General features: G+C 51.1%; 1 protein-coding gene across 1 annotated transcript; it reads left to right on the top strand.

Moving 5' to 3' along the window:
• Positions 1–17,298: 17,298 nt before the first annotated feature.
• Positions 17,299–21,523, top strand: FHL3 (four and a half LIM domains 3). The gene is made up of 5 exons (XM_056846040.1): positions 17,299–17,466; positions 19,220–19,394; positions 19,526–19,695; positions 21,002–21,188; positions 21,272–21,523. The coding sequence occupies exons 1-5, from the start codon at positions 17,311–17,313 to the stop codon at positions 21,424–21,426; spliced, it is 843 nt and encodes a 280-aa protein (XP_056702018.1). The 5' UTR covers positions 17,299–17,310; the 3' UTR covers positions 21,427–21,523.
• Positions 21,524–23,224: the final 1,701 nt, after the last annotated feature.

Raw genomic sequence — 23,224 nt, 5'->3', positions numbered from 1 at the left:
TGGGGGCTTCTTGTTGAGTTTTGACAATTTCGACGGGAAAAAATGTGCATCTAAAGAGTGGCGAATCCAAGGCAAAACCTCCCATGCATGAATGGCCTGAGATGTATGCTGAATCTGTCCTTGATGGTCTTCAACCTAGCGAATGAAACTCGGTCCCTTGTTGATTAAGCGTTTGTTGGAGTATTTGTGCATATTCACCTGGATTTATAACTGAGCATTAACGATTTACATCTTATGACATGGCCTCATGCCTTCCCCCCCCCCCCTCTCTGTGTGTGTAAGAGCCAGGAAGCTGGGAAGTTGCTTCACTCTGAAGGTGAGTGAGATCTTGAAGGGCATTTGTGGTAAATATGTGTGAAAGCAACACAGCCCTTAGATCAGCAGTCCGTTCCTGCTACCAGTATGCAACTTCTTGCTCTGTTTGGTTTCCAAACCAAAGATAACTGTAATGTGTTCTGAATGGATGTAGCTCAAAAAATTAAATTGAACAGACTCTAGACGGTATTCTTGAGAGCTAAATTGTTTAAAGGCGCCCAAAACTGTGTTCATAAGAGCTGGCAAAAAGCTTTTCCTTCCCTTTTAAGGGAGAGCGCCAGTGTCAACCTGGGCTTCACTGGAACTTGGATGCCAGGATTATTTTATTTATTTATTTCCTGCCATCTCCGGCACTGTTGTATATTGTATCTCCAGATGCTAACCTAGCAAAAGTTCTTTCTCATTCCTCTGTTCAGTTAATCAATTAGTTTGTTGATAGTTGGCCTTCAAGTGCTGATTTTTTTTTTTAATGTGCTTTCTCTCTGGAATTTTAAAAGAAACCTGTTATATTTTCTTATGCATCAGTGTGGTGTAGTGGTTTGGAGCGGTGGACTCTGATCTGGAGAACAGTGTTCGATTCCCCACTGCTCCACATGAGCTGCGGAGGCTAAGGGGGCCTAATGCACTCAGTATATACTATGTTTAAAAAAACGTGTTATCCAGGTTAGATCGCACCTCAGACCTCACATTTCGGCTTGGAAATGCTTTGGAAGCGCCAGACATCTGTTTTTCCCCAAAACGCCTATACCAGGATGTATTTCGTTATGTCGTTTCAAAACCCGGCAATCCAAGGGGTGCGTTCAGTTACATACGCTATTCAGTTCTCCTCCCCTCTTTTTGCAACACCCAATGAAAAGCCTTTCTCCTCCCATCCCATCTTCCCCCTCCCCTCCCGTTTGCATCCACCAATCATTATTGTTACTTAATCTCTCCCCCCCCCCCCATAAGTGCTTGTGGTCTTACAAAGGAACACGGGGACGTTGGAACATTAGATCAACCACTTTTATTTGTGCAGGGTCCCAATCAAATATTTCCCTCATATGGAATGTCCTTGAAGTGGATTTTATAAACGGTTCGTGGGCTTGAGGGGGAAGGGATGCAGAGGAGGGCGAGGGCTGGAAAAGTAGCAAAATTGCTGCGAGCAGCAGATGGGGGAGGGGGAAGCAGCAGGAGGAGGAAGGGAGAGAGACTGAGGGATAGAGAGAGCACCTGCACACACACACACACACACAAGCCAGGGCTCTCCTGCCGGCAGAAAGTTTCTCCCCGCCTGTTCCTCTCTTTCTCCCGCTGCCGGGGTTGAGCGTGCCTCCCTGCTCTCAAAAAAATTTTTTAATGTGCTCGTCCCAACGAAAAAATGCAAGATCGTTGGACCAATGCCCAAAAAGACGGCAGCTTGTGATTAGCACTGTGCAAGGAATGGCTCATTTTGTTTTTTGTTTTTTTTTGGGCGGGGGGAATGCCTGCATAGGTTGTGATTAGGGTTTCCCTGCCATGCAAATGAGGCAATTCTTAAAGGCGTACAGCGCTCCTTCAGATCAATGATATTGCGCATGCATGAAAAAAAGGGGAGGGGAGGTGGGGAAGCATCAGCAACGTAGACATGACGCAGTGCTCCCCCACGCTCCTCCTCTCAACTTTTTGGACTATTACTTTGGAGGTGTGATATGACGATAAACCATCTTGGGAGCAGTCTTAACAGGCACAGTGCGATCGGAAATGAAGAATACGCATCCAAAACACACACACCGAGCACGATGATAATATGCTGTAAATTGTTGGTGCGTTAGGCCCCCTGGTGAACTGGATTTGTTTCCCCACTCCTCCACATGAAGCCTGCTGGGTGACCTTGGGCTAGTCACAGCTCTCTTAGCGCTCTCTCAGCCCCACCTACCTCTCAAGGTGTATGTTGTGGGGAGGGGAAGGGAAGGTGATTGTCAGCCGGCTTGAGTCTCCCTTAAGTGTAGAGAAAGGTGGCATATAAAAACCAACTCTTTTTCTTCTTTTACATATATATATATATATATATATATGTATGTATGTATGTATATATGTATGCCTTTCATCTGAATAACAAGTTTCCAGAGTCTGCAGATGTGTTAAATTGACAGCACTCCCTTTGATCTGCTTTTTTAAAAAGGGCTATTTTAACTTTTTGAGGGGCAGCTGGATGACTTGTGACCGGAAAAAGGAGAAGTCTGCCCCTGGTTTTTTGTTGTTGTTGTTTTTTGTCTGGCCTCTTTCCACTGCCTCCGGAAAGAGCTGGGGGGGAGTCATTCTGTGTGCAGCATCTGGGCCTGCCAGCTGTGCAGAGGAGGAGGAGGGACTTCCTCTTGACTGTCTGGTACAGATCTGGCTTTTGATGGTGAATCACAAGGACATCTGTTTTTGTGTCGGGTCTGCAACAACAGATTTTAACTTCCTCCCATTAAGATCCCCTTCCTACATATCGGACCCATGATAGTGTCCTGGGGAGGCCCCAGCTTAGAAGGAAGGATTTCCTTTGCCATGGATTCTGTGAGGTGTGATCACTGTGTTGAATGAAGAGCAGCTAAATGGTGAAACCACTGCAAACAGAATCCTAGGCTGTCTGGAACCGGAGGCCTCCTTTGTTAATGCAAAATGGAGAAAGGGAGAATTACGTGAGCTTCTTTGGGTCCTCATTGGGGAGAATGGTGGGGAGAAGGGCTGTGGCTGAGAGGCAGAGCATCTCCTTGGAATGCAGAAGGTCCCAGATTCAGTCCCTGCAACCATCTAAAAGGATCAGGTGGGAGGTGATGTGAAACACCTCTGCCTGAGACCCTGGAGAGCAGCTGCCGGTCCGAGTAGGCAATACCGACTTTGATGGATCCAGGGTTTGATTCAGGATAAGGCAGCTTCATGTGTATAAATGAAGCAAAATAAATAACTCATGCCCAGCCTTGCACTGGCTTTGTCTTTTGAGGTGGCAGGCAGCAGAGACTGTAGACAGGGAGAGAGCCACTTCTGAAGCAACAGGGTGGTAAACTCAAACCTCCCTTGCCCAATGTAGACCCTGCTAACCTGCTCTGAGCAGCAGCTAGAATGAAATGTGGCCCCTTCTCATGTAGCATTGATGCTCCATGATTGGATAAAGAACACATGAAGAACCCTGCTGGATCAGACCAGTGGTCCATCTAGTCCAGCATCCTGCCTCATAACAGTGGCCAACCAGTTACTCTGGAAGGCCAACAACAGGCCATGGAGTCCAAGCCCTTCCTTCTCCTGATGTTGTCTCCTGGCATTGGGATTCAGAGATTGACTGCCTCTGAGTGTGGATTCTGACTGTTGCCTCTTCCTTTGCTTAAAGACAGGCTGCTGGGTCTGCTGGGGAACGTTTTTGCAGAGATCCTGGCCACTCAAGCTTGTGGGCAGCAGAGAGGTTCCTCGGATGAAGGATTTGGTTGCTGCTGACTTGGCCAATCTCTTTGGGATAGGGGCAGGGCTAGCGACTAGTCTGATTTGATTCTCAATCTCGGTGAAGCTGCAAAAATCCTTTCTGGAGTGGGCAGATAATGCGTTTTACAAGGCTGCCCTTGTAAAACGCCAAGCTGTGGAACTAAGACTGAATATTATACTTTAGCAGCTGTCTCTCCTGCAGATAAACAAACAAACAAAATTGCATGAGGAATAGCCTATTTTGAGGGTACCCGATTGGGACCTGAAGATCTCATATCACTCTGTTGCCCTTTGAAGAAAGAGAAACTTTGCCAGATTCTTGGACATCACATTATGGCTCTCAAAGGCTGGAAGAGAAGCAAGTCAATGCTGATGACCTTCAGAGGCAGGAAGAGTTGGCAGGAAGCTTTTGTACTGTAATGAAATGTGTGTGTGTGTGTATATATGAGTGAGTGAAGGAGACCCTCCGCTTGTTGTGCCTTTCAGCAATGGCACCTCTCCTTTCGAAATGTGGACTTTTCTTTTGTAATCACAGGGTCTGAATATGAGAGTCTGAGATCCGGGGGACTTGTTTCTGTGTCCTTCGGGTCCTCCTGGTGCAAAAGCTAACTGCATGGGACATTTCTATTTATTTGTTTGTTTATTTGAATACATTAAGCTGCCTTATACTAAATCAGGCCATTGGTCCATTAAAGTCAGTATTATCTACTCAGACTGGCAGCAGCTCAGGCAGTCTCAGGCAGAGGGCTTTCACATCGCCTACCTGCCTAGTCCCTTTAACTGGAGATGCCGGGGATTGAACCTGGGACCTTCTGGATGTCAAAGGCCATTTATGCATGGGAGGTTTACCCTTGGATTTGCTGCTCTCTAGATGCACATTTTCCTCATCCAAATTCTTAAAACTCAAAAATAAGCCCCCATGTAGAGTTTCGAGAATTTGGATGGGGAAAATGTGCATCTAGAGAGCAGCAAATCCAAGGCAAAACCTTCCATGCATAATACACAAAACAGAACCTCTTCCACTGAGCCACAGCCTCTCTCCATTTGGATAATATCTGGGCTACCTTTTTGTGGACATGCTCAAAATTGTGGACATGCCCAAAACGACTTAGAAATTAATCTGCTCCTGCAACAACAACAACACAACTATAATGTGCCATCAAGTCACAACCGACTTATAGCAACCTCCTGAAGTTCCCCCTTATGGGGTTTTCAAGGCAAGAGCAGAGGTGGTTTGCCATTGCCTTCTTCTACATAGCAAGCCCAGTCTTCCCTGGTGGTGTCCTGTCCAAGTGCTGACCATGGCCAGCCCTGCTTAGCTTCTAAGCTTGGGCTAGTCTGGGCTATTTAGCCTGCTACGATACAATTATGAAAATACCACAAAACAAGAAAAGTCACAATGCAAAGCAGCTTAGTAGAACCAACCCAATGAAAATGTGTAGATAAAAGCTTAGTTGAGCTTTAAGGCCATCCAGAACAAATGAGTTTTTAATAAATGTTGGAAAGCTTGTGATGAGGGGATGCAAGGAAGCTCTCCCTGGGATGTTCTTCAACAGCTACTGGTAAGAGCTTTCTTATTAATCCCCACTGTGCTTCTGAGATAATGTAATGTGTACCCATAAGAGAGTTCCTCAGCTGATCGGAGAGCATGGGCAAGAACATGCAGGCATTTAAGTACACAAAGCACATTGTGGGATGCATCATTTCCTGCCCTAAAGGCTTTTTGCAGAAGGGTATATAATAAATAATTTGACTGTGAGGATGGGCACAGATGAGGTGTAACATGCATGCATGCATCAGATTCCCTGAATCAGGGCCTCCAAGTCCCAACCCAAAGCCCCTCGGGGATGGGTCCTTCATGGAAGCACTTGAACCCGGGGCCAATTGCAAGATCCAAAGAAGGCTGCTCTGAGTGTAGGATCTATTGGAAATTGCCCTTTGTTGCTGATAGTTGAGGAACTCTACATCTTCCATCCAGACACAGTTGTATGTAGAATGGGGCCATCAGCAGTTTGCAAAAAGTGAGCAGCAGAGAGAGGCTTCCTGCATTTGAAAATCTCAGGAATCAAATGGTGAAAAGGAGGTGTAGGAGCACAGAACCCTGCCAGGCCTCCAGTTGTTTCCCAGTTGCTTATTAATATTGATAGGTACAGTGCTTAAAATGCACTTGGTGGTCCAGAGGCAACTGGATATCGCTATTAGGAAGTTCCAGGCTCTCTGCTTTGCTGATTGTGCCAGGGGGGCACCCAAAGAGCAAGAGAATAGCCCCTCTCTCCTCCCAAGGAAGCAAAAACATGCCTGATCTGGTTTGGCAGTCACCTTAAAGAAAGTAAGTTGCCATGGCTCAGTGATAGAGCATCTGCTTCGCGTGCAGAAGATCCCAGGATCAGTTCCCGGCATCTCCAGTCAAAAGGACCAGGCAGTAGGTGATGTGAAAGACCTTACCCCAAGACCCTGGAGAGCTACTGCCAGTCTAAGAAGACAACACTAACTTGGTAGTTTGATTCAGTATAAAGTAGCTTCATGTGCTCAAAGAAGCATTCCACCAAGGACAGGGTAGGAAGAATTTGCTGCTTCCCAAGACCAAACCTGTTTTGAAGTCCAGGATCACACCTGGGGACATAATGTTCTGAATAAACCCTTGTACCTTCAACATTACTGAGCAAATGAAATCCCCCCACAAAGCAGCTGGACTCTCCTCCAGCTCCAGATGTTGTCCCCGCCCAAGTGGCCTTCTCTCAAGTCAGGCTTTGCCCCTTCTACATGAATGGCCTCCTGAACAACTCAGTTTGCACATTTTATGAAATGATAGATTCATGTATGTGTGGGGTAGGGTTGCCAACCCCCAGGTACTGGCTGGAGATCTCCTACTATTACAACTGATCTCCAGCCAATAGAGATCAGTTCCCCGGGAGAAAATGGCCGCTTTGGCAATTGAACTCCATGGCATTGAAATCCCTCCCCTCCCCAAACCCCGCCTTACTCAGGCTCCGCCCCAAAAACCTCCCACCTGTGGCGAAGAGGAAACTGGCAACCCTAGTGAGGGGGAAGATTTCTAATAGCTCAAGTAGACTGTTCCACAATGTAGGAGCCGCCTTAGAGAATGCACATGAATGGGCAGTTGGTGGTTTTACTTGTTTGCAGGGTGGCACCTTCAGAAGGCTTTGCTCAAATGAGTTGAGCTGTCACAGTGGAAGGTAGCAGGAGAGGTGGTCCTGCAGGCACACGGGACCAAGGCCATTAAGGGCCTTGAGCTTCCAAGCAAGGGGACTCTTTCTGTGAGCCATGACCCTTCACCTCTGTGGATGTCCAGTGGAGCAAAGCATTTTGATGACATTCAGTTGCATTTCTGCAGTGCAGGGCCAGGATTTTCCTCTCTCTGGTTCAGTAGATGCTACTTCATCTAGCCAAGGCAAATGGAAACTTAATAGAGACAGGATGATTAAAAAGTGGAATTATTGTGGGGCAGGTGAACTGCATTGGGCATGGGAAAGGGGCAGGGCCGGTTGCCAACTTGCACTCTATACAAGGTAGTGTTGCCAGGTCCCTCTTCACCATCGGCGGGAGGTTTTGGGGGCAAAGCCTGAGGAGGGCTGGGTTTGGGGAGGGGAGGGACTTCAATGCCATAGAGTCCAATTGCCAAAGTGGCCATTTTCTCCAGGTGATCTCTATTGGCAGGAGATCAGTTATAATATAAGGAGATCTCCAGCTAGTGCCTGGAGGTTGGCAACCCTAACACAAGGCCTAGTGGTGAGCTTGGAATGGCACAGCAGCATGCATTCTCCATTGGACAGGTTTGAATGTAAGAGCAGCTCAGTCCTAGGATTGGTATTCAAGGCTAGCTCCTAACCTGTGACTCTTATAGGTCAGGGAGCGGCTTGGGATATGCAAAGTGGCTTGTCCCTGGGCCTCCAATGTTATGCTAGTGCCAGCAGCTCACAGGCCAAAGGCCATGACTCAAGGGCAGTCTTGAACCCGGACACCTCCCTCTCTATAGAAGTCTAGCACTGCTTCTAGAGTCCCTTTCAAATCTCCTATTTGCTAGCAGGAATTCAGCCTTTTGAACCCCACCCCCGGGCCAAGGGTCTTTGCAGGTCAAAGCCCCTTTTCCTCACTGGTGCCTGCTGGCCTGAGCTCGACACGCCCCTTAACGTAGGCTGGGGCACAGTGGGAGGCTGACTGTGGGCAATTGTGATTGTCAAGGACCTAGCCAGGAGCTTCTGAAAGGGCTCTTTTCATCGCCAGTCAGGTGGGGCCTCTGGTGGAATCCCCACTCCCCACTTGTCTGCTTGCTCTGACATGGATGGCCCAGGCTAGTCAGATCTTGGAAGCTAAGCAGGGTTGGCCCTGGTTAGTACTTGGATGGGAGGTCACCAAGGAAGACCAGGGTTGCTACGCAGAAGCAGGCAATGGCCAACCACCTCTGTTTGAGTCCTGCCTTGAAAACCCTATGAGGTCACCAGAAGTCGGCTGCACCTTGAGGGCCCTTTCCGCCGCCACCACCACCAGATAGGGAAGGGCTGTGCCCTTCGCTTCCTGTGGCCCTGAAGCAACTCTGAGCTCCCCAGGGCAGGGTCCTTGCCACTTGGCAGGGGGCTTCTAGGGGCTATTCGGACGGCATGTCGGAGGTGCCTGCCTTGTGGTCCACCTATGGTGCTGTGGTTGGGAAATGGCACCCAAGGTGGCCAGTACAGCGGTCAAATCCGCCCTTTCAAGATGCCAAAAACTCATCACTATTGGACTCTTTTGTTGGACAGACTGGGAAGGGGGGGTCACTCTGGGGGGCTGCAGTGGCGCTGCAGAGAGAAAGTCATCCAAGGGCTTAACGTTTTTCATATAAGGCTTGGGTTGCGCTGTGTACCTAACCATTGACTGCTTGGACACTTCCGCAGGGATCATGGAGATATGGGGAAAACCACCATCCTTCTTCTCTTTGGAGTTAAAAAGAACATTGAGGTCCTCAGGGCTCAATGCACCTATTGATACTACTTGAAGCTGCCACATACTGAATCAGACTCTTGGTCCATCGAAGGCAGTGATGTCTACTCAGGCTGGCAGCGGCTCTCCAGGATCTCAGGCAAAGGTCTTCACATCACCTACTGCAAAATCCTTTAACTGGAGATGTCAGGGATTGAACCTGGGACCTTCTGCATGCCAAGCAGATGCTCTGTCACCCAATGCAAAACTGCTCACAAGTAGCCAGTTAGCCCTGTGCCATTTCTTCTTTTCTGCATGTCCTTGGAGAACTGGTGTGTGGTGTGATGTGAACTGGAGGCTCTGAAAACATCTCCCTGCGTGCATCAAGCCTTAAACTGGTTCTACTGTGGTCACTTGGTCTGATGAAGGAGCCCTTTAAAGGACACCTGGGAAAAGGTTACCTTCTATATGAAATGGCTCTGCCTTTTACTCTGGCATCCTATTATTCTGGCATGACTGACCCATCCTGCAGCTTTTCCTGTGTGCGTGATACAACCCCCCCTTCCCTGGGCTCAGCTGTATGCAAAGAGCAGCTGCTTCCTCAAGGTCTTTGCTCTTGTTGAATGTTTGGCATCTCCAGACTAAAAATACAGGCTGCAGAATAGGGGTCCCCCTTGTGTCCTGTCACATGGGTGTCCCGGACGCCCCAGGCAGCTGGCCTCCGTCTCAGTGTCTTGCACGTGTTACAGGATGCCCTTTCCACCTGCTGGCACTAGGTGCCTTCCCATTCTTTTCCCAAGCGGTGACAAAAATAGACTAGAGGACTGTCACATCTGCCTCCGTGCCCCACGAGAGCGGCTTCATCCCTTTCTAGGCCTGGGCTCAGTGGAAGACCCTCTTCTTGGCATGCAGAGGGCCCTAGGTTCAGTCCTCTAAATCTCTGCTTAAAACAGACCAGGCGGTAGGTGACATGAAAGACCTCTGCCAGATACCTTGTAAAGCCACTGCCAGTCTGAGTAGACAAGACGGACCTTGGGGAGGGGAGATGTGGCTCAGTGGTAGAGCATCTGCTTGGCATGCAAAAGGTCCCAGGGTCAATCCCCGGCATCTCCAGTTAAAAGGACTAGGCAAGAAGGTGATGTGAAAGACCTCTTCCTGAAACCCTGGGGATCCGCTGCTGGTCTGAGCAGACAATACTGACTTTGATGGACCCAGGGTCTGATTCAGTATAAGGCAGCTTCATGTGCTTGATGGACCAATGGTCTGATTCAGTATGAGGCAGCTTCATGGGTGTGTGTGTCATGTTTTTCAATTTGCAGAGACAAGATGCGCTCTGTTCAGGGTTGCGCCCTCTTGCCCTCCCCCCTCCACTTAAGAACATAAGAAAAGCTATGCTGGATCAGACCAAGGTCCATCAAGTCCAGCAGTCTGCTCACACAGTGGCCAACCAGGTGCCCCTAGGAAGCCCCCAAACAAGACAACTGCAGCAGCACCATCCTGCCTGTGTTCCACAGCACCCAAGATAATAGGCATGCTCCTCTGATCCTGGAGAGAATAGGTGTGCATCATGACCAGTATTCATTTTAACTAGTACCCATGAATACCCCTTTCCTCCATGATAGTGATAATGGCCCTTAATCCCATGACAACCAAGGTTTCCAGGGCTGTCCCATCTTCTCAGATAGGGGAGCTCCTGGTGCTGTCTTTGCTCAGGACTTGAGGGCAGCTGCTTTGCACAGCTGCCTGCCTTTTGCACACCGTTGCCTCTTTCCTGCTCACTACCCACCTAGGATATTAAGCAATCCTCCTGGAGAGCGGGCCTCTGGCAACCGGAGCAGCTTACCTCATCCTGGAAAAATGCTTTGTTACTGAGACTAGGAAAACTGTCTGAGGTTTCTGTCTGAGCCGGCCGGGATGGCTGGTGTCTTTTGGAACCACAGCACAGCAGAGAGCAAAACTGCAGCTGTCGAAGAGCCATGGAGAAGGGCAGCCTTCAACAAGGAACTCACTGGTCGGGCAGCAGGTGGCTAAAAGGGGACCTCGGGCTCCTACTGCCACCGACCCTTCTGTCGCTAGCTCGGAGGATTGCCAGAGGATCTCCGAGAAAACCCTGGGTGACTCACCGACTTGTCAGCAGTCAAAACTAATCTGGGTTCGGCTCCAATTGAATCCCAAACTTGCTGAGTCTTTCTAGTTGGACAGGAGCCTCTTCTGATAGTCGGGAAGGATAAAGGAGCGGTGAAGGTCAGGGCAGCCAGTGAGATGGGGCCCAAAATATCAGGCGCGTGGCTCCCTTTCAAATGCCTGTCTGCTGCCAGATTGTCCTTGAGCATTCTGGGAAGGCAGGAGTGGAGCCCCCTGGGAGCTCTCCATCCTCAGGCAAGAAGGCTCAGACCGAAATCGGGGGGAGGGGGGAGTCCCCTTCTCCCCTGTGACAGGCACATAGAACTGCCTGTGCATGGTGTGCAAAAGGAAAAAAAGCAGTTTACTGCTGTAACTGACTGTGCCTTCCCGCACCTGGTCCCAAGACAGTGATCCTGACGTGTGCTTTCATGCACGTTGGACAATCCACTTTCCATGCACTTTAATGATAGTTGGCAACTGGATTTTCCTGTGCAAAACAGGAAAATCAGCTTGCAAACAATCACTAAAGTGCCCTGAAAGTGCGAAACAGGAAAATCCAGTTGCACACAATTGTTAAAGTCCATTGGAAATATATTGCAAGTGCATTATCCAACATGCATGAAAGCCGCTCCAGAGAGGCAGCAGGAAGATGACGGGCAGCCAGCAAACTGAACACTCTTTTCCATCATGCTACCGTTTGAAGACAATTCCTGGCTTGCCCTAACGTGGCGGGGCCAGGGAACAGCAGTGGGTGTCAACTGGTCCCAGTAGATTGATGTGTAGTGGAACACCTGAAGTAACAACACCTTGCCACCTGTCAATAGGGGAGACAGTGGGAGATACCAGTAACATTGATGTGGGTTGCTTTCACTGAAGCAAGCAGAACTGCTGTGGCTGCCGCTGGGGCTTTCAGGGAGAGAAGGGGACTGGGGCACTGTTTCCTCTCCCAAGTTTGACCCAGCATGTGTGTTTGACCCTGTTCTAATATTTTCCGCCACTTGAAAAAGAAAGCAGACTTGCATGTGGTTTCAGCAAGCTTTTTGCTCCATACCAGCACAGCAGGGCTTCCATGGGCTCTTCTGTTCCCTGCTTGTTGCACCAGAGTGTGGCATGTGCAGGTATCAACTAGCCAGCCGACTGTTGCCCTTTTCTGCCGTCCCAATGAAATCCACCCTTTTGTAAATGTAGCCTCCATGACTTGTTTACATGGTCCCAAACTGGAGTTTGTCTGACAGGGGTGCTGCCACTGCTATAGCTTTTGTTTGCAAACCGGGTCAGGATAGACCCGGTTTGCAATCTCTCTTTCCAGAGGAGGATGGCCCCCAAGACCAGTTCCTGGCCCAAGGTCCTGGCCACCAAACCCCGCCCCACTCCATTAACTCGGTATAACTTTCAATAAAGAGTCTTGAGATTTTCAGTGGCTGAAGTGGGGCGGAGGGGTGAGGAACTGAAAAGGGCCCAAGGGTCCCACTTCAAACGATAAACCCAAAGTTGGGATTTTGGGGTGCAAAAAAACCCCCACAGCTTCTCTCTGGCTGCATATCATTTGTTTGCTGATGTCGCGTGTGGACTGCGCTGAGTGCCCTTCTTCTCGGAAGGTCTGTTGCAACCACAGATCCGCTTGGATTTTCCAGGCTTGTAGCTTCTGCGGAGCGGTTCCTTCTAAAAGTACGGCAGAGTGCATTGCCCTGCAGACTGCTGAAGAAGAGGCAGTCTGCTGTCTCTCTCCCAAGGAACTCCATGGGATCACTGACCTTCTCCTTCAGGCCTTTGCTCTTTCAAATCTTGCCGGGGGTGGGGGGTGGGGATGTCTTTGCAAACAAGAGCTCATCTCTTGCTAATCTTCTGCAGCCAGGACTCTCAGGCACCTTTTTGGAGTCTTTGACTGACTTCCCAAAGGAATCAAATGTTTTGACTTGGGCCAACCGAGAGGTCAAAGTCTATGTTTGCCAGAGAGCAGCTCTTCAAGGAAGAGGCAGCATTCAGGACAGCTTCGCGGATTGCTTATTAACGCATGAAGGCGAAAAAGTATGAACCATCCCCCCCCCCCCCATGGGACTTCGGGAAAGAACTTGGCAAGAAGGGATCTCCGAGCCCCACGGGAAATGTTTGCGGTGGTACAGAGGGATTTGCACTTGGCTCAGGCTTGCCCCCGGGAGTGTAATTGATAGCAGATGGAGCCTGCCCAGCTCTCTCCAGGACTGGAACCCTTTCTCCACTGTACAGATGGCAATGCCATCTAGTTTTACTCTGCTCCCTTCCTTTGATGCCTGCAGGACCCGCTCAAGTTGTGCTGCCTCTAAAAAGGGGTGTGCCTGCCTGCCTGCCCACCCCCAACAGATGGTCTGGATTTCTCAGCCTGCAGTGAAGCACAGTAACCCGAGAAGCATCCCTCTGGCTGGATAGGAAACGTTCCCAGATTGTGAAGCGTGCGGAGAGGGAACTGCAGTTCTCTCCCCCCCCCCATTATACGCATGGAGATTCTCTTCCCCCACCACCATGTGCCCTCCCTTGACCTGCTGCCGCGGTGGTGTCAGCTGAACGGAGTCCAAGTACGAAAGGCGCCTCTAGCCCCCAAAAGCCACAAGCGCCTTCGCTCTCGGATACCTGATCCATGTCCCTCCCCTTGGAAAGGCTCCCTCTGGAGAGGCAGCTCTCCAAACAAAGAGCCGCAAGCGAGAGCTACGATTTTGACCAAATTTGGGGAAAAAGAGTTCCCTTTCGCCTTAGTGCAGACATGGAGAGCAACGGCTCCACAGACTTTCTCGGGCCAGCAAAATTCAGCAGCTGCCTTATTTATCGCCCCAGTGTGTGAGGATTCACAATTGCAACACACCAGCTCCCGCACGCACAACTCGTCCATATAGGGTTGCCAACCTCCAGGTAGTTACTGGAAAATCTCAGGCACTTATGGCAAGAAGCAAACACAATAGTGCATATATCCAAACTGTATTCTATGCAAAAGCATAAGCACAAACAGTAAAATAAGCAAGCACAAAGTCAATCATACATTTTACACTGTCACAAATATCAGAAATTGAACCTCATACAGTCCTGAATGAGTTTACAATGATGGTCCGTGGGACTCAGAGTCCTTGAAGCAGAATGAAGAAAGCCAAAAGACTCAACAGGTCCTTGCAGCTAGATGGTGAAAGCCAAAATAGGTCTCCGGTAAGTTCCTATTTCGCATTTGCTTTTTCATCATTGGCATTCAACTTTATAATCCTTCAGAACATGTGTTCCAAATCGTAGGCACATAGCCTTTCTTAACATACGGATGGCGCAGATTCGCCATCCGTCTGTTAAGAAAGGATTATGTGCTTATGCTTTTGCATAGAATACAGTTTGGATATATGCACTATTGTGTTTGCTTCTTGCCATAAGTGCCTGAGATTTTCCAGTAGCTACATTTTGGGCACTCGTTGTTGTTTTGATTGCCAAAACCTCCAGGTAGTAGCTGGATATCTCCTGCTATTGCAACTGATCTCCAGCCGATGGAGGTCAGTTCGCCTGGAGAAAATGGCCACTTTGGCCATTGGACTCTATGGCACTGAAGTCCCTCCTCCTCAGGCTCCACCCCAAAAACCTCCCGCCGGTGGCAAAGAGGGACCTGGCAGCCCTGCGTCCACAGCCAGTCTCAAGCCCTGTTGAGCTGAGGAGGGTTTCCAGAAATGGCTCACAGGAAGCGCCAAATCTGATTCTCAGTTCCTCAGTTAGTGATTTGCAAGGGGAGAGGGGCCGTAGCTCAGGGGTAGAGCATCTGCTTGGCATGTCCCAGGTTCAATCCCCAGTTAAAGGGATCAGGTAGCAGGTGATGTGAAAGACCTCTGCCTGAGACCCTGGAGAGCTGCTGCCAATCTGAGTAGACCATAATTTGATGGACCAACGATGGTCTGGCTCAGTATAAGGCTTCTTCAGGTGTTCAATGTAGAGATTGTCATTCTGGCAAAGGGCTGGGAAATCATAAACTGCCTGCTCCATCTCTGCATGGTCCATTGAGCCTGCAAACTAATCCACACACACCCCAGCTGTGCGGCACACAAGAAATCCTAGTCTACTCCCAGGGGTTGACATATTGTCCCCCCTTTTCTTGGGACTGTAACCCCTCCCCCATTGTATATGGGTTTATGCGCAGGAGCATGAGAAACCCAGAGCAAGTTGTCCTCTGATTTAAGCATGGCCATCAGGACCACCCACACCCATGCCCTGTATGCAAAAGGCATTGTGGGGTGATGGTGTTGTGTTCTGCTAGTCTCTCCTGCTTAGAAGCCAATTTTCCACAATTTACTTCCCAATGGGCCATGCTATTCTGGCGGGAGCCGCTGGAAGACAATTTGCTCTTGAGCTTGGGTGTGAACCTGGGACATCAAGTGCCCCCGATGCACATTCAGCAGTGCCAGAGAAGACAGGTGAGCCGGTTCTGAGTCCCAAAGCCAAGACCAGCTGATTGGGTTTGCTTGATGTAAGTGTTGCTTGAGGTCATCTTCTGGGCATGGAGTGGGGGTCACTGGGGGTGTGGGGGGGAGGGTAGTTGTGAATTTCCTGGTTTGTGCAGGGGGTTGGACTAGATGACCCTGGTGGTCCCTTCCAACTCTATGATTCTATCTGCAGGGAGTCAAAGTGTTGGGGGGGGGGGACATCCTCTTACCCAGGAATGCATTTTTCTTGTGCCCAGGAAGTTGTTTTCTCCTGTCCTCCTCCAAAAACAGCTGCTGGCCCTGGGGGATGACCCATAGGAATAGGTTTTCAGAAGTCTACGATGTTCAGCTTTACTGACATACTCACTCCCCCCTCCCGGCACTGTAAAATTCTCTGCCAGATATTTGTATATGTGCTTATGTTCGGTAGCATAAAGCAGACAGTTGGGGTGGGGGTCCCCATCGAGGGGGGAGGGGCTGCACAGCCCATTGCTCAAATCCCTGCCTGGCAGACTCAAGGTGTGTCCCTCTGCCTCGCTCTCAGCTACCTTTGCTCCACAAGGTACGTCACAGGCTCATTGACATGGCAGTTGTCATAGCAAGAGCCAGACTGGCGTTTGTCTTGTCCTCCTCCCACACCAAAGGATCACCCTCCCGCTTTGGCTTTATTTTCAAAGGGCCGCACCATTGCCGTTTCCCGCTGACCTGACTCGCAGCTTGCCCTTGCAGGTCTCCGGCGGGCTAGTCTGGGCATGTTCTGCAAGCTCTTTGCCAGATCAGCTAGACGGAGTTATAGGCTTTGCCGGTACAATGAACAGGGAGATGCCGGAGGCTGCGGTTGGGGTCAGGGGGTGGGGTAATGAAGAGGGCTCCCTTCCGGCTCTGGGCAGAGGCCCCATCATGCGGTTGCTGATCAGGGACAAGAACACGCCTTCAGAGTCTTGCCTGGCAGGGAAGTTGACTGATCCCCTGCTGCAGGTGGCTGGGGGGGGTCTGTCTTCTCCTCCCTCCTGACCTGTGGCAGGAATCACAGTTCTTGGGGGCAGCACCTGGCTGGGATTCGTAGGCAATGAGAGTGAAGAGCACAGAGCGCGTCTATGTGCTGTCACGGAGAAGCGCAGCTCAAAGAGGCCCCAACAGAGACCCTCCATCCTAAGCAAAGTTGGGGAGGGGCCATGGCTCAGCGGAAGAGCCTCTGCTTTGCATGCAGAAGGTCCCAGGTTCAAGCCCCGTCATCTCCAGTTAAAAGAACCAGGTAGGAGGTGATGTGAAAGACCTCTGCCTGAGATCCTGGAGAGCTGCTGCCAGTCTGAGTAGACAATACTGACTTAGATGGACGGATGCTCTGATTTGGTATAAGGTAGCTTCATGTGAATGCAATGGTTCATGTGAATGCAATGGATGGGTGTGATGAAGAGGCAGGCAGAGCTGTGGCTGAGCCTATGAAGCCAATCTTGTGCTCTGCACTCTTTCTCCCCTCCAGTCCCTACTACCCATGAAGCTGCCTTACACTGAATCAGACCCCTTAGTCCATCAAAGTCAGTACTGTCTACTCAGACCGGCTGCGGCTCTCCAGGGTCTCAGGCAGAGGTCTTTCCTATCACATACTTGCCTAGTCCCTTTAACTGGAGATGCCGGGGATTGAACCTGGGACCTTCTGCATGCCAAGCAGATGCTCTACCACTGAGCCACATCCCCTCCCAGTGTTTTTCCCCCAGTGGAGTGTTCTCTCTCTCTCTCCTCCTCCATTGGACTTCCAGTGGAGTGGTCTCTCTCTCTCTCCTCCTTCATTGGACTTGCTGTGTGTTGCAACGGTTGTCCCTGGCAGTTTCTGGTGCTCCCAGCTGAGACCAGACTTTGCTGGGGCAAAGAGCTACCATAAGAAGAGGGTGGCGCAGAGCTGCTACAAAATTGGCGAAGGGGAAAGAGATCTCTTGTGCGATTCTTTTCTTCCTCCAAAAGATGATATCTATGCAACATCAGGTGTGGAGAAGCCAACGTTAGTTTAGAATCTGTCCCTAGCAGACTGTCGGTGATCCTCCCGGGTGGTTTGGCGCTCCTGCTGACGGTGGTACCTTCTCTCCCCAGGAGGCGTGCGTGCGGCATCTCAGTCGGTAGCATGACGGAGGGGTTCGATTGCGCGAGCTGCAAGGAGACCCTGTATGGGCGCAAGTACATCCAGGTGGACGAAGGGCCGTTCTGCATCCCTTGCTACGATGCCCGCTTTGCCAACACCTGTGACGAGTGCAAGGAGCTTATTGGGCATGACTGCCGGGTAAGCCTGGCCCCAGCCCCACAGCTGCTGAGTCATCGTTGCCCCCCTAAGCCCCGGCCACTAATTAACAAATAATAATTAACATGAATATGCTAGCATATTCATGTTAATTATTATTTGTTAATCAGTATTATGTACTAATTTATGATATAGTGGTCCCTGAAGAAGGCGTCAATCGCCGAAACAGAAAGATCACCGGGCTTCTGTTGAGAACAACTGCAGTACTGAATTGCTACTCTCAAGAAGCATATCTGTGGAAGAAAGGGAGGTTGGCACCCCCTTTCATGGACTTACCTATAATACTGTTATTTGTTTGTAACAAGGCATAGTCCTCTCTTCGGCGTTACTTTTAAGGCAATAATTAACAACACATGTTTTTGCCTACATACTATCAGTGGTGGATATGTTATTAAATACCACTACTTTATAATCATTGTGTCTAGCTTTGTGAAGTGCTGTTTCTAGTTTGCTGAGCATCCTACAGCATGCTAACCTTTGTTTACCAAACCTCTAGGTGGTGGCTGGAGATCTCCCGCTATTACAATTGATCTCTAGCCGATAGAGGTCAGTTCGCCTGGAGAAAATGGCCGCTTTGCCAATTGGACTCTATGGCATTGAAGTCCCTCCCCAAAGAGGTCAGGCCAAGCCTCCAGGAAGTGCACAAACAGGGCCCTCCCTGGCTGCTCCCCCCTCCCCCACAACTGATCTTCAAAGAGACACTGCCTCAGGGTTGCCAGGGATGGGGGGGGGGTTAGGATTGCCAGCTTCAGGTTGGGAAACTCCTGAAGATATGGGGATGAAGCGTGGGGAGGACAGGGGACCTCAGTGGGGTACAATGTCATTGAGCCCACCTTTCATTTTCTCCAGGGGGATTGATTTCAGTAGTCTGGAGATGAGCTGTAATTCCAGGGGATCTCCAAGTCCCACCAGGAGGCTGGCTAGTTTTGCCAGGTCCCTCTTTGCCACCGGCGGGAGGTTTTTGGGGCAGAGCCTGAGGAGGACAGGGTTTGGGGAGGGGAGGGACTTCAATGCCGTAGAGTCCAATTGCCAAGGCGGCCATTTTCTCCAGGTAAACTGGTCTGTATCGGCTGGAGATCAGTTGTAACAGCAGAAGATCTCCAGCTAGTACCTAGAGGTTAGGAAAACAGTATAGGAGCGAAAAACATTTACAAACAAGGTGCAATTTTTATATAAGCTACTGAGATTCCTATAAACATACAATGTACAAATACAAGTAACCACTCTATAACCAACACATAGTATGTACAAAATATACAATAAAGGAGCAAAAAATCTTTCAAAGGTCTCAGCAGAGTACCAAGTATGTATAAGTTCAAGTTCAATTTTCAGATGAATAAGAAGCCACAATCTTCAATAGGAATATAGTATAGAGGGATATAGTTTAGTATAGAGGTGCCTGTTTCTCCCCCAGTACCTAGAGGTTGGCAGCCCTAGTTCCATTGGAGAAAATGGCAGAGTCGGAGGGTGGATTCTATGGCATTGTAGCTCGTTGAGGTCTCTCCCCCAAACCATGCCCTCTGCAGGCTATACCCCCCCCAAATCTCCAGGAATTTCCCAACCTGAAGTTGGCAACCCGAGATTGCCTCCCTGACTTGGAGTAGCCTACTATAGGGAGCCCGGGGGCGCCCCGTCCTGCCCTGCCGAGTGGGCTGGGTCTTGGTCCCTGTGCTTCGGCTGCCGGAGCAGGCAGGGAGGGGGGGCCCTCTTCAATCATCTCCTCTCCTCCCCGCAGGAGCTCTACTACGAAGACCGCCATTACCACGAGGGCTGCTTCCGGTGCTTCCGCTGTGACCGCTCATTGGCTGACGAGCCCTTCACTTGCCAGGGAGAGGAGCTTCTCTGCAATGACTGCTACTGCCGGGAGTTCTCTTCCCAGTGTGTTGCCTGCCAGCAGATTGTCATGCCAGGTGTGATGCTGGGCCAACCTTTTTTCCGTTTGGCCAACCGGAACGGGCAAGGGGGGGCCAGGATCTTCCGGGCGGCCGGGAGCCCGCTGCCTACCGGCGTGCCCTAATCCCCGGTCCTTCCTGCCCCACAGGTTCCCGGAAGCTGGAGTACAACGGGCAGACGTGGCACGAGCACTGCTTCCTCTGCACCAGCTGCCAGCAGCCCATCGGGGCCCACTCCTTCATCCCCGACCAGCAGGACCACTACTGCGTCCCCTGCTATGAGAGCAAGTTCGCTCCCCGCTGCACACGCTGCAAGAAGGTCGGTGGTGGGGTGAGAGTCTTCCCCCCAGGCCTCCTGGGGGAGAGGGGAGGGTTGGCGGAGGGACACAGCCCCATGAGAGAAAAACCTTTAAGGAAAATACAGCCTCGTGTACTTAACAGAAGTTCATTTAGGAAGTGACGAAAGGGTCGCTCTAGACAACCATAGAGTTTTGGGCGATTTCCTGAGCTACCCCAGAAACTCTATGTCAGCGTGGCGTAGTGGTTAGGAGCGGTGGTTTGGAGCGGTGGAGTCTGATCTGGAGAACCGGGTTTGATTCCCCACTCCTCCCCATGAGCGGCGGAGGCTCAACTGGTGAACTGGGTTGGTTTCCCCACTCCTACACACGAAGCCAGCTGGGTGACCTCGGGCTAGTCACACTCTTTCAGCCCCGCCTATCTCACAGGGTGTCTGTAGGAGGGGGGAAGGGAAGGTGATTGTAAGCTGGTTTGAGTCTCCCTTAAGTGGTAGAGAAAGTCGGCATATAAAAAAACAACTCTTCTTCTTCTTCTCCTTCCTCTTATAGCAGGGGTCCCCAACATTTTTGAGCCTGTGGGCACCACTGACACAGTGTGGTGGGCGCAGCCACAAAATGGTTGTCCTATAATGGCTGCTGCAGAAGGCGGAGCCAGCCACAAAATGGCTGCGGTGGTGTATTGTGGTGGCAGCGGCCGCTGACGGAACATTTTTAAAAATCTGTACCGCTAATCAAATCTCAATGGCCAATAGCCCCACCCGCTTTCTAAAAACACTTGGTGGGCACCACAAAAGTCAGCGGGTGCCACGGCGCCACAGGCCCCACATTGGGAACCTCCTGTATGAACTTTCGGTAAGTACATGAGGCTGGGTTTCCCCCCATTAATCCCCCCCACACTGCCAAACCAAGAAGAAGAGTTGGTTTTTATATGCTGACTTTCTTTGCCACTTAAGGAAGAATCAAACCGGCTTACAATCTCCTTCCCTTCCCCACAACAGACACCCTGTGAGGTAGGTGAGGCTGAGAGAGAATGACTTGCCCAAGGTCACCCAGCTGGCTTCATGTGTAGGGGTGGGGAAACCAACCTAGTTCACCAGATTAGCGTCCACCGCTCATGTGGAGGAGTGGGGAATCAAACCTGGTTCTCCAGATCAGAGTCCACTGCTCTTAACTACTACACCACGCTGGCTCTTGACCATTACACCAAGCAGCAGTGGGCAACAGGATCTGGGGGTGGGGATTCCCAGCCCCCACTGAGGGTTTGGCAGCCCTAGGGGAGAGGGAAACTGTACGGAGTTTATTCTGTGACCGCTGCTCCTGTACCCGCAGTCGTTGACCAAGGGAGGAGTGACCTACCGGGACGAGCCATGGCACAAGGAGTGCTTTGTCTGCACCAGCTGCCGGGCGCCCCTGGCCGGGCAGCACTTCACCTCCCAGGACGACCAGCCGTACTGCGTGAAATGCTTTGGAAACCTCTACGCCAAGAAGTGCAACGCGTGCACAAAGCCCATCACGGGTGAGTTGGGGGTCCCCCATTCCTACTTGCTAGCCGGGCAGGCAGCTGTGCCTGGGCGGCCCGCTGAGCGTTCTCTTCCGCAGGGTTCGGAGGGGGCAAATACGTCTCCTTCGAGGATCGGCACTGGCACCACAACTGCTTCAGCTGCTCCCGCTGCGCCGCCTCGCTGGTGGGGAAGGGCTTCATCCCCGAGAACGAGGAGATCCTGTGCCGCGACTGTGCTAGCGGCGACCTCTGAAATGCCGCCAGGCCACCTGTCCTTCAGGCTTTGCATGTGCCCAAATCCCTTCCTGGAGCAGCGGGGCAGGAGGGGGTGGGCGGGTGCCCTCCCCAGGAAGGTGCCCCCCCCCCGTTCCCTCTGACCTGCATGGCCGGTCCTCAGGCTTGCTCATGCAGGCTGTTCCCATGATATGGCACTCCCTTCCCACCTCACCCCCCCACCCCCACCCCAAGGGCCGGCAAGGCATTCTGCAGGTCTATGCGGGTCTGGGAAGGTCTGTGATTAGCGGTCCTGGCTGGAGGGGGTGGGGGGTGGAATGTCCAAGATGGGGGGGGGGGGGCGCTGTGAGCCAGGCAGGACTTGGCTCAACTGTCAGAAAAGCCCTCTGAAATCAAAAGCTGCTCCAGCTTTTGAGGATTTGGCACAATGGTCCCCGGCTGCCGATCCTTTTCCCACAGTGAGAGCCAAACCTAGCTTGCTTGGTTTGTGGGGAGGGAGGTAAAGAAAAGGAAAGTCTATGTCCATCCCCCCCCAACATTTCCCAGGGTACACTTAGGGAGAGAGGGCTGCTTCTCCTTCCACCCCTCAGTAAGCCGAGACCAGAAACCTGAGGACCCCTGGAGGGCTGGGCCCTTCTGTCTGGGCCCCTCAACACAACCTCTGCCCTAAAGGGGAGCAGGCAGAGAGACCTTTCCACCCAGAGGGGCAGGGGCCTTGGCCCTGCAGTAGCTTGGGAGTCCATCCTTGGCAGCTCTGCCATACCAGGAGGGTGTGCAAAGCTGAAGCGCCTGGCCAAGAGCTTCTGAGGTATCTGCTCTGGGTTGGGTTTGCTTCCTCTTGTTGGGGTTTCCCCTTTCTTCCCTTTCTCCTGGTTGTGTGGGGGAGAAGCAACATGTCCCCTTCCACTCCTCTGGAGGTTGTGGATGTCACCATCCCTCAAGCCTTTGCTGGGGGGGGGGGCGGGGGGGAAATCAAGCACCAGCTAATTGTTTCAAGTTTTTTTTTGGGGGGGGGTTGTTTCCTGTAGCCCTGTTCACTGCCAGTAATTGTATGTGCCTCTTCCCCTCCCACTTCTGTCATTGAATAATAAACCATGTTAATGGACTGTGGATGTCATTGGTGTTTTGTTTTTTTGGTGGGGAGTGGTGGAGGTGGCTAATGTTACCTTTTGTTCATCTGAAATTTGCAATCTTTTACTGAGTTCTTACTAAACCCTCTGCCTGGGTTTTGCTACAAGGAAGGAAAATTGACTATCCTCTCCTGTTTCCTCCCCCACCCTCCGCTTGTCCAGTCCAGTCAGCCTGGTACTTTCTGGGCTTCCAGACAACATCTCTCATGAGGCTCTGGGGTCTCAGTTGCAAACAGAAGCTGAGCTCCTCTTGAAATCCCACGCCTGCCTGCCCTCCCATCAGCCTTGCTATGAAACGAATTCCAGCCAGCTGAGCCCCTCCTTCTTGCCATTCTGAAAGCCCCCCCCCATGTTGGGCAATACCTTTTGCTTCCACCAGTGTGACTGTGGCAGCCCCCTCCTTTCGATTCTGTTCCTGAGCCGCATTCCCCTTTATTCACAATTGCCTTTCCAGATGTGGCTGCTGTTGAAACTTTTCGAGGAGGGGGGAGCGCTTGGCCCAGATCACAATCTGCTCCCCCATCCCCCAGCTTGGCTTGCAATTTTTGCCCCTGGGATCCAGTAACTGGTGTTATTCTCCAAAAAAGGAAACTGCCCATCTGCATGTGGCCGGCAACATCTGGATTCCATCCCAGCATGAAGGGGCAGTGATTCACTTAATGAAGGGGAGAGGGGTGAGCTCATGCA

The sequence above is a fragment of the Euleptes europaea genome, chromosome 3, assembly GCF_029931775.1.
Source record: "Euleptes europaea isolate rEulEur1 chromosome 3, rEulEur1.hap1, whole genome shotgun sequence".
Taxonomy (NCBI): Eukaryota; Metazoa; Chordata; class Lepidosauria; order Squamata; family Sphaerodactylidae; genus Euleptes; species Euleptes europaea.
This window is presented reverse-complemented; position numbering and strand designations above follow the sequence as displayed.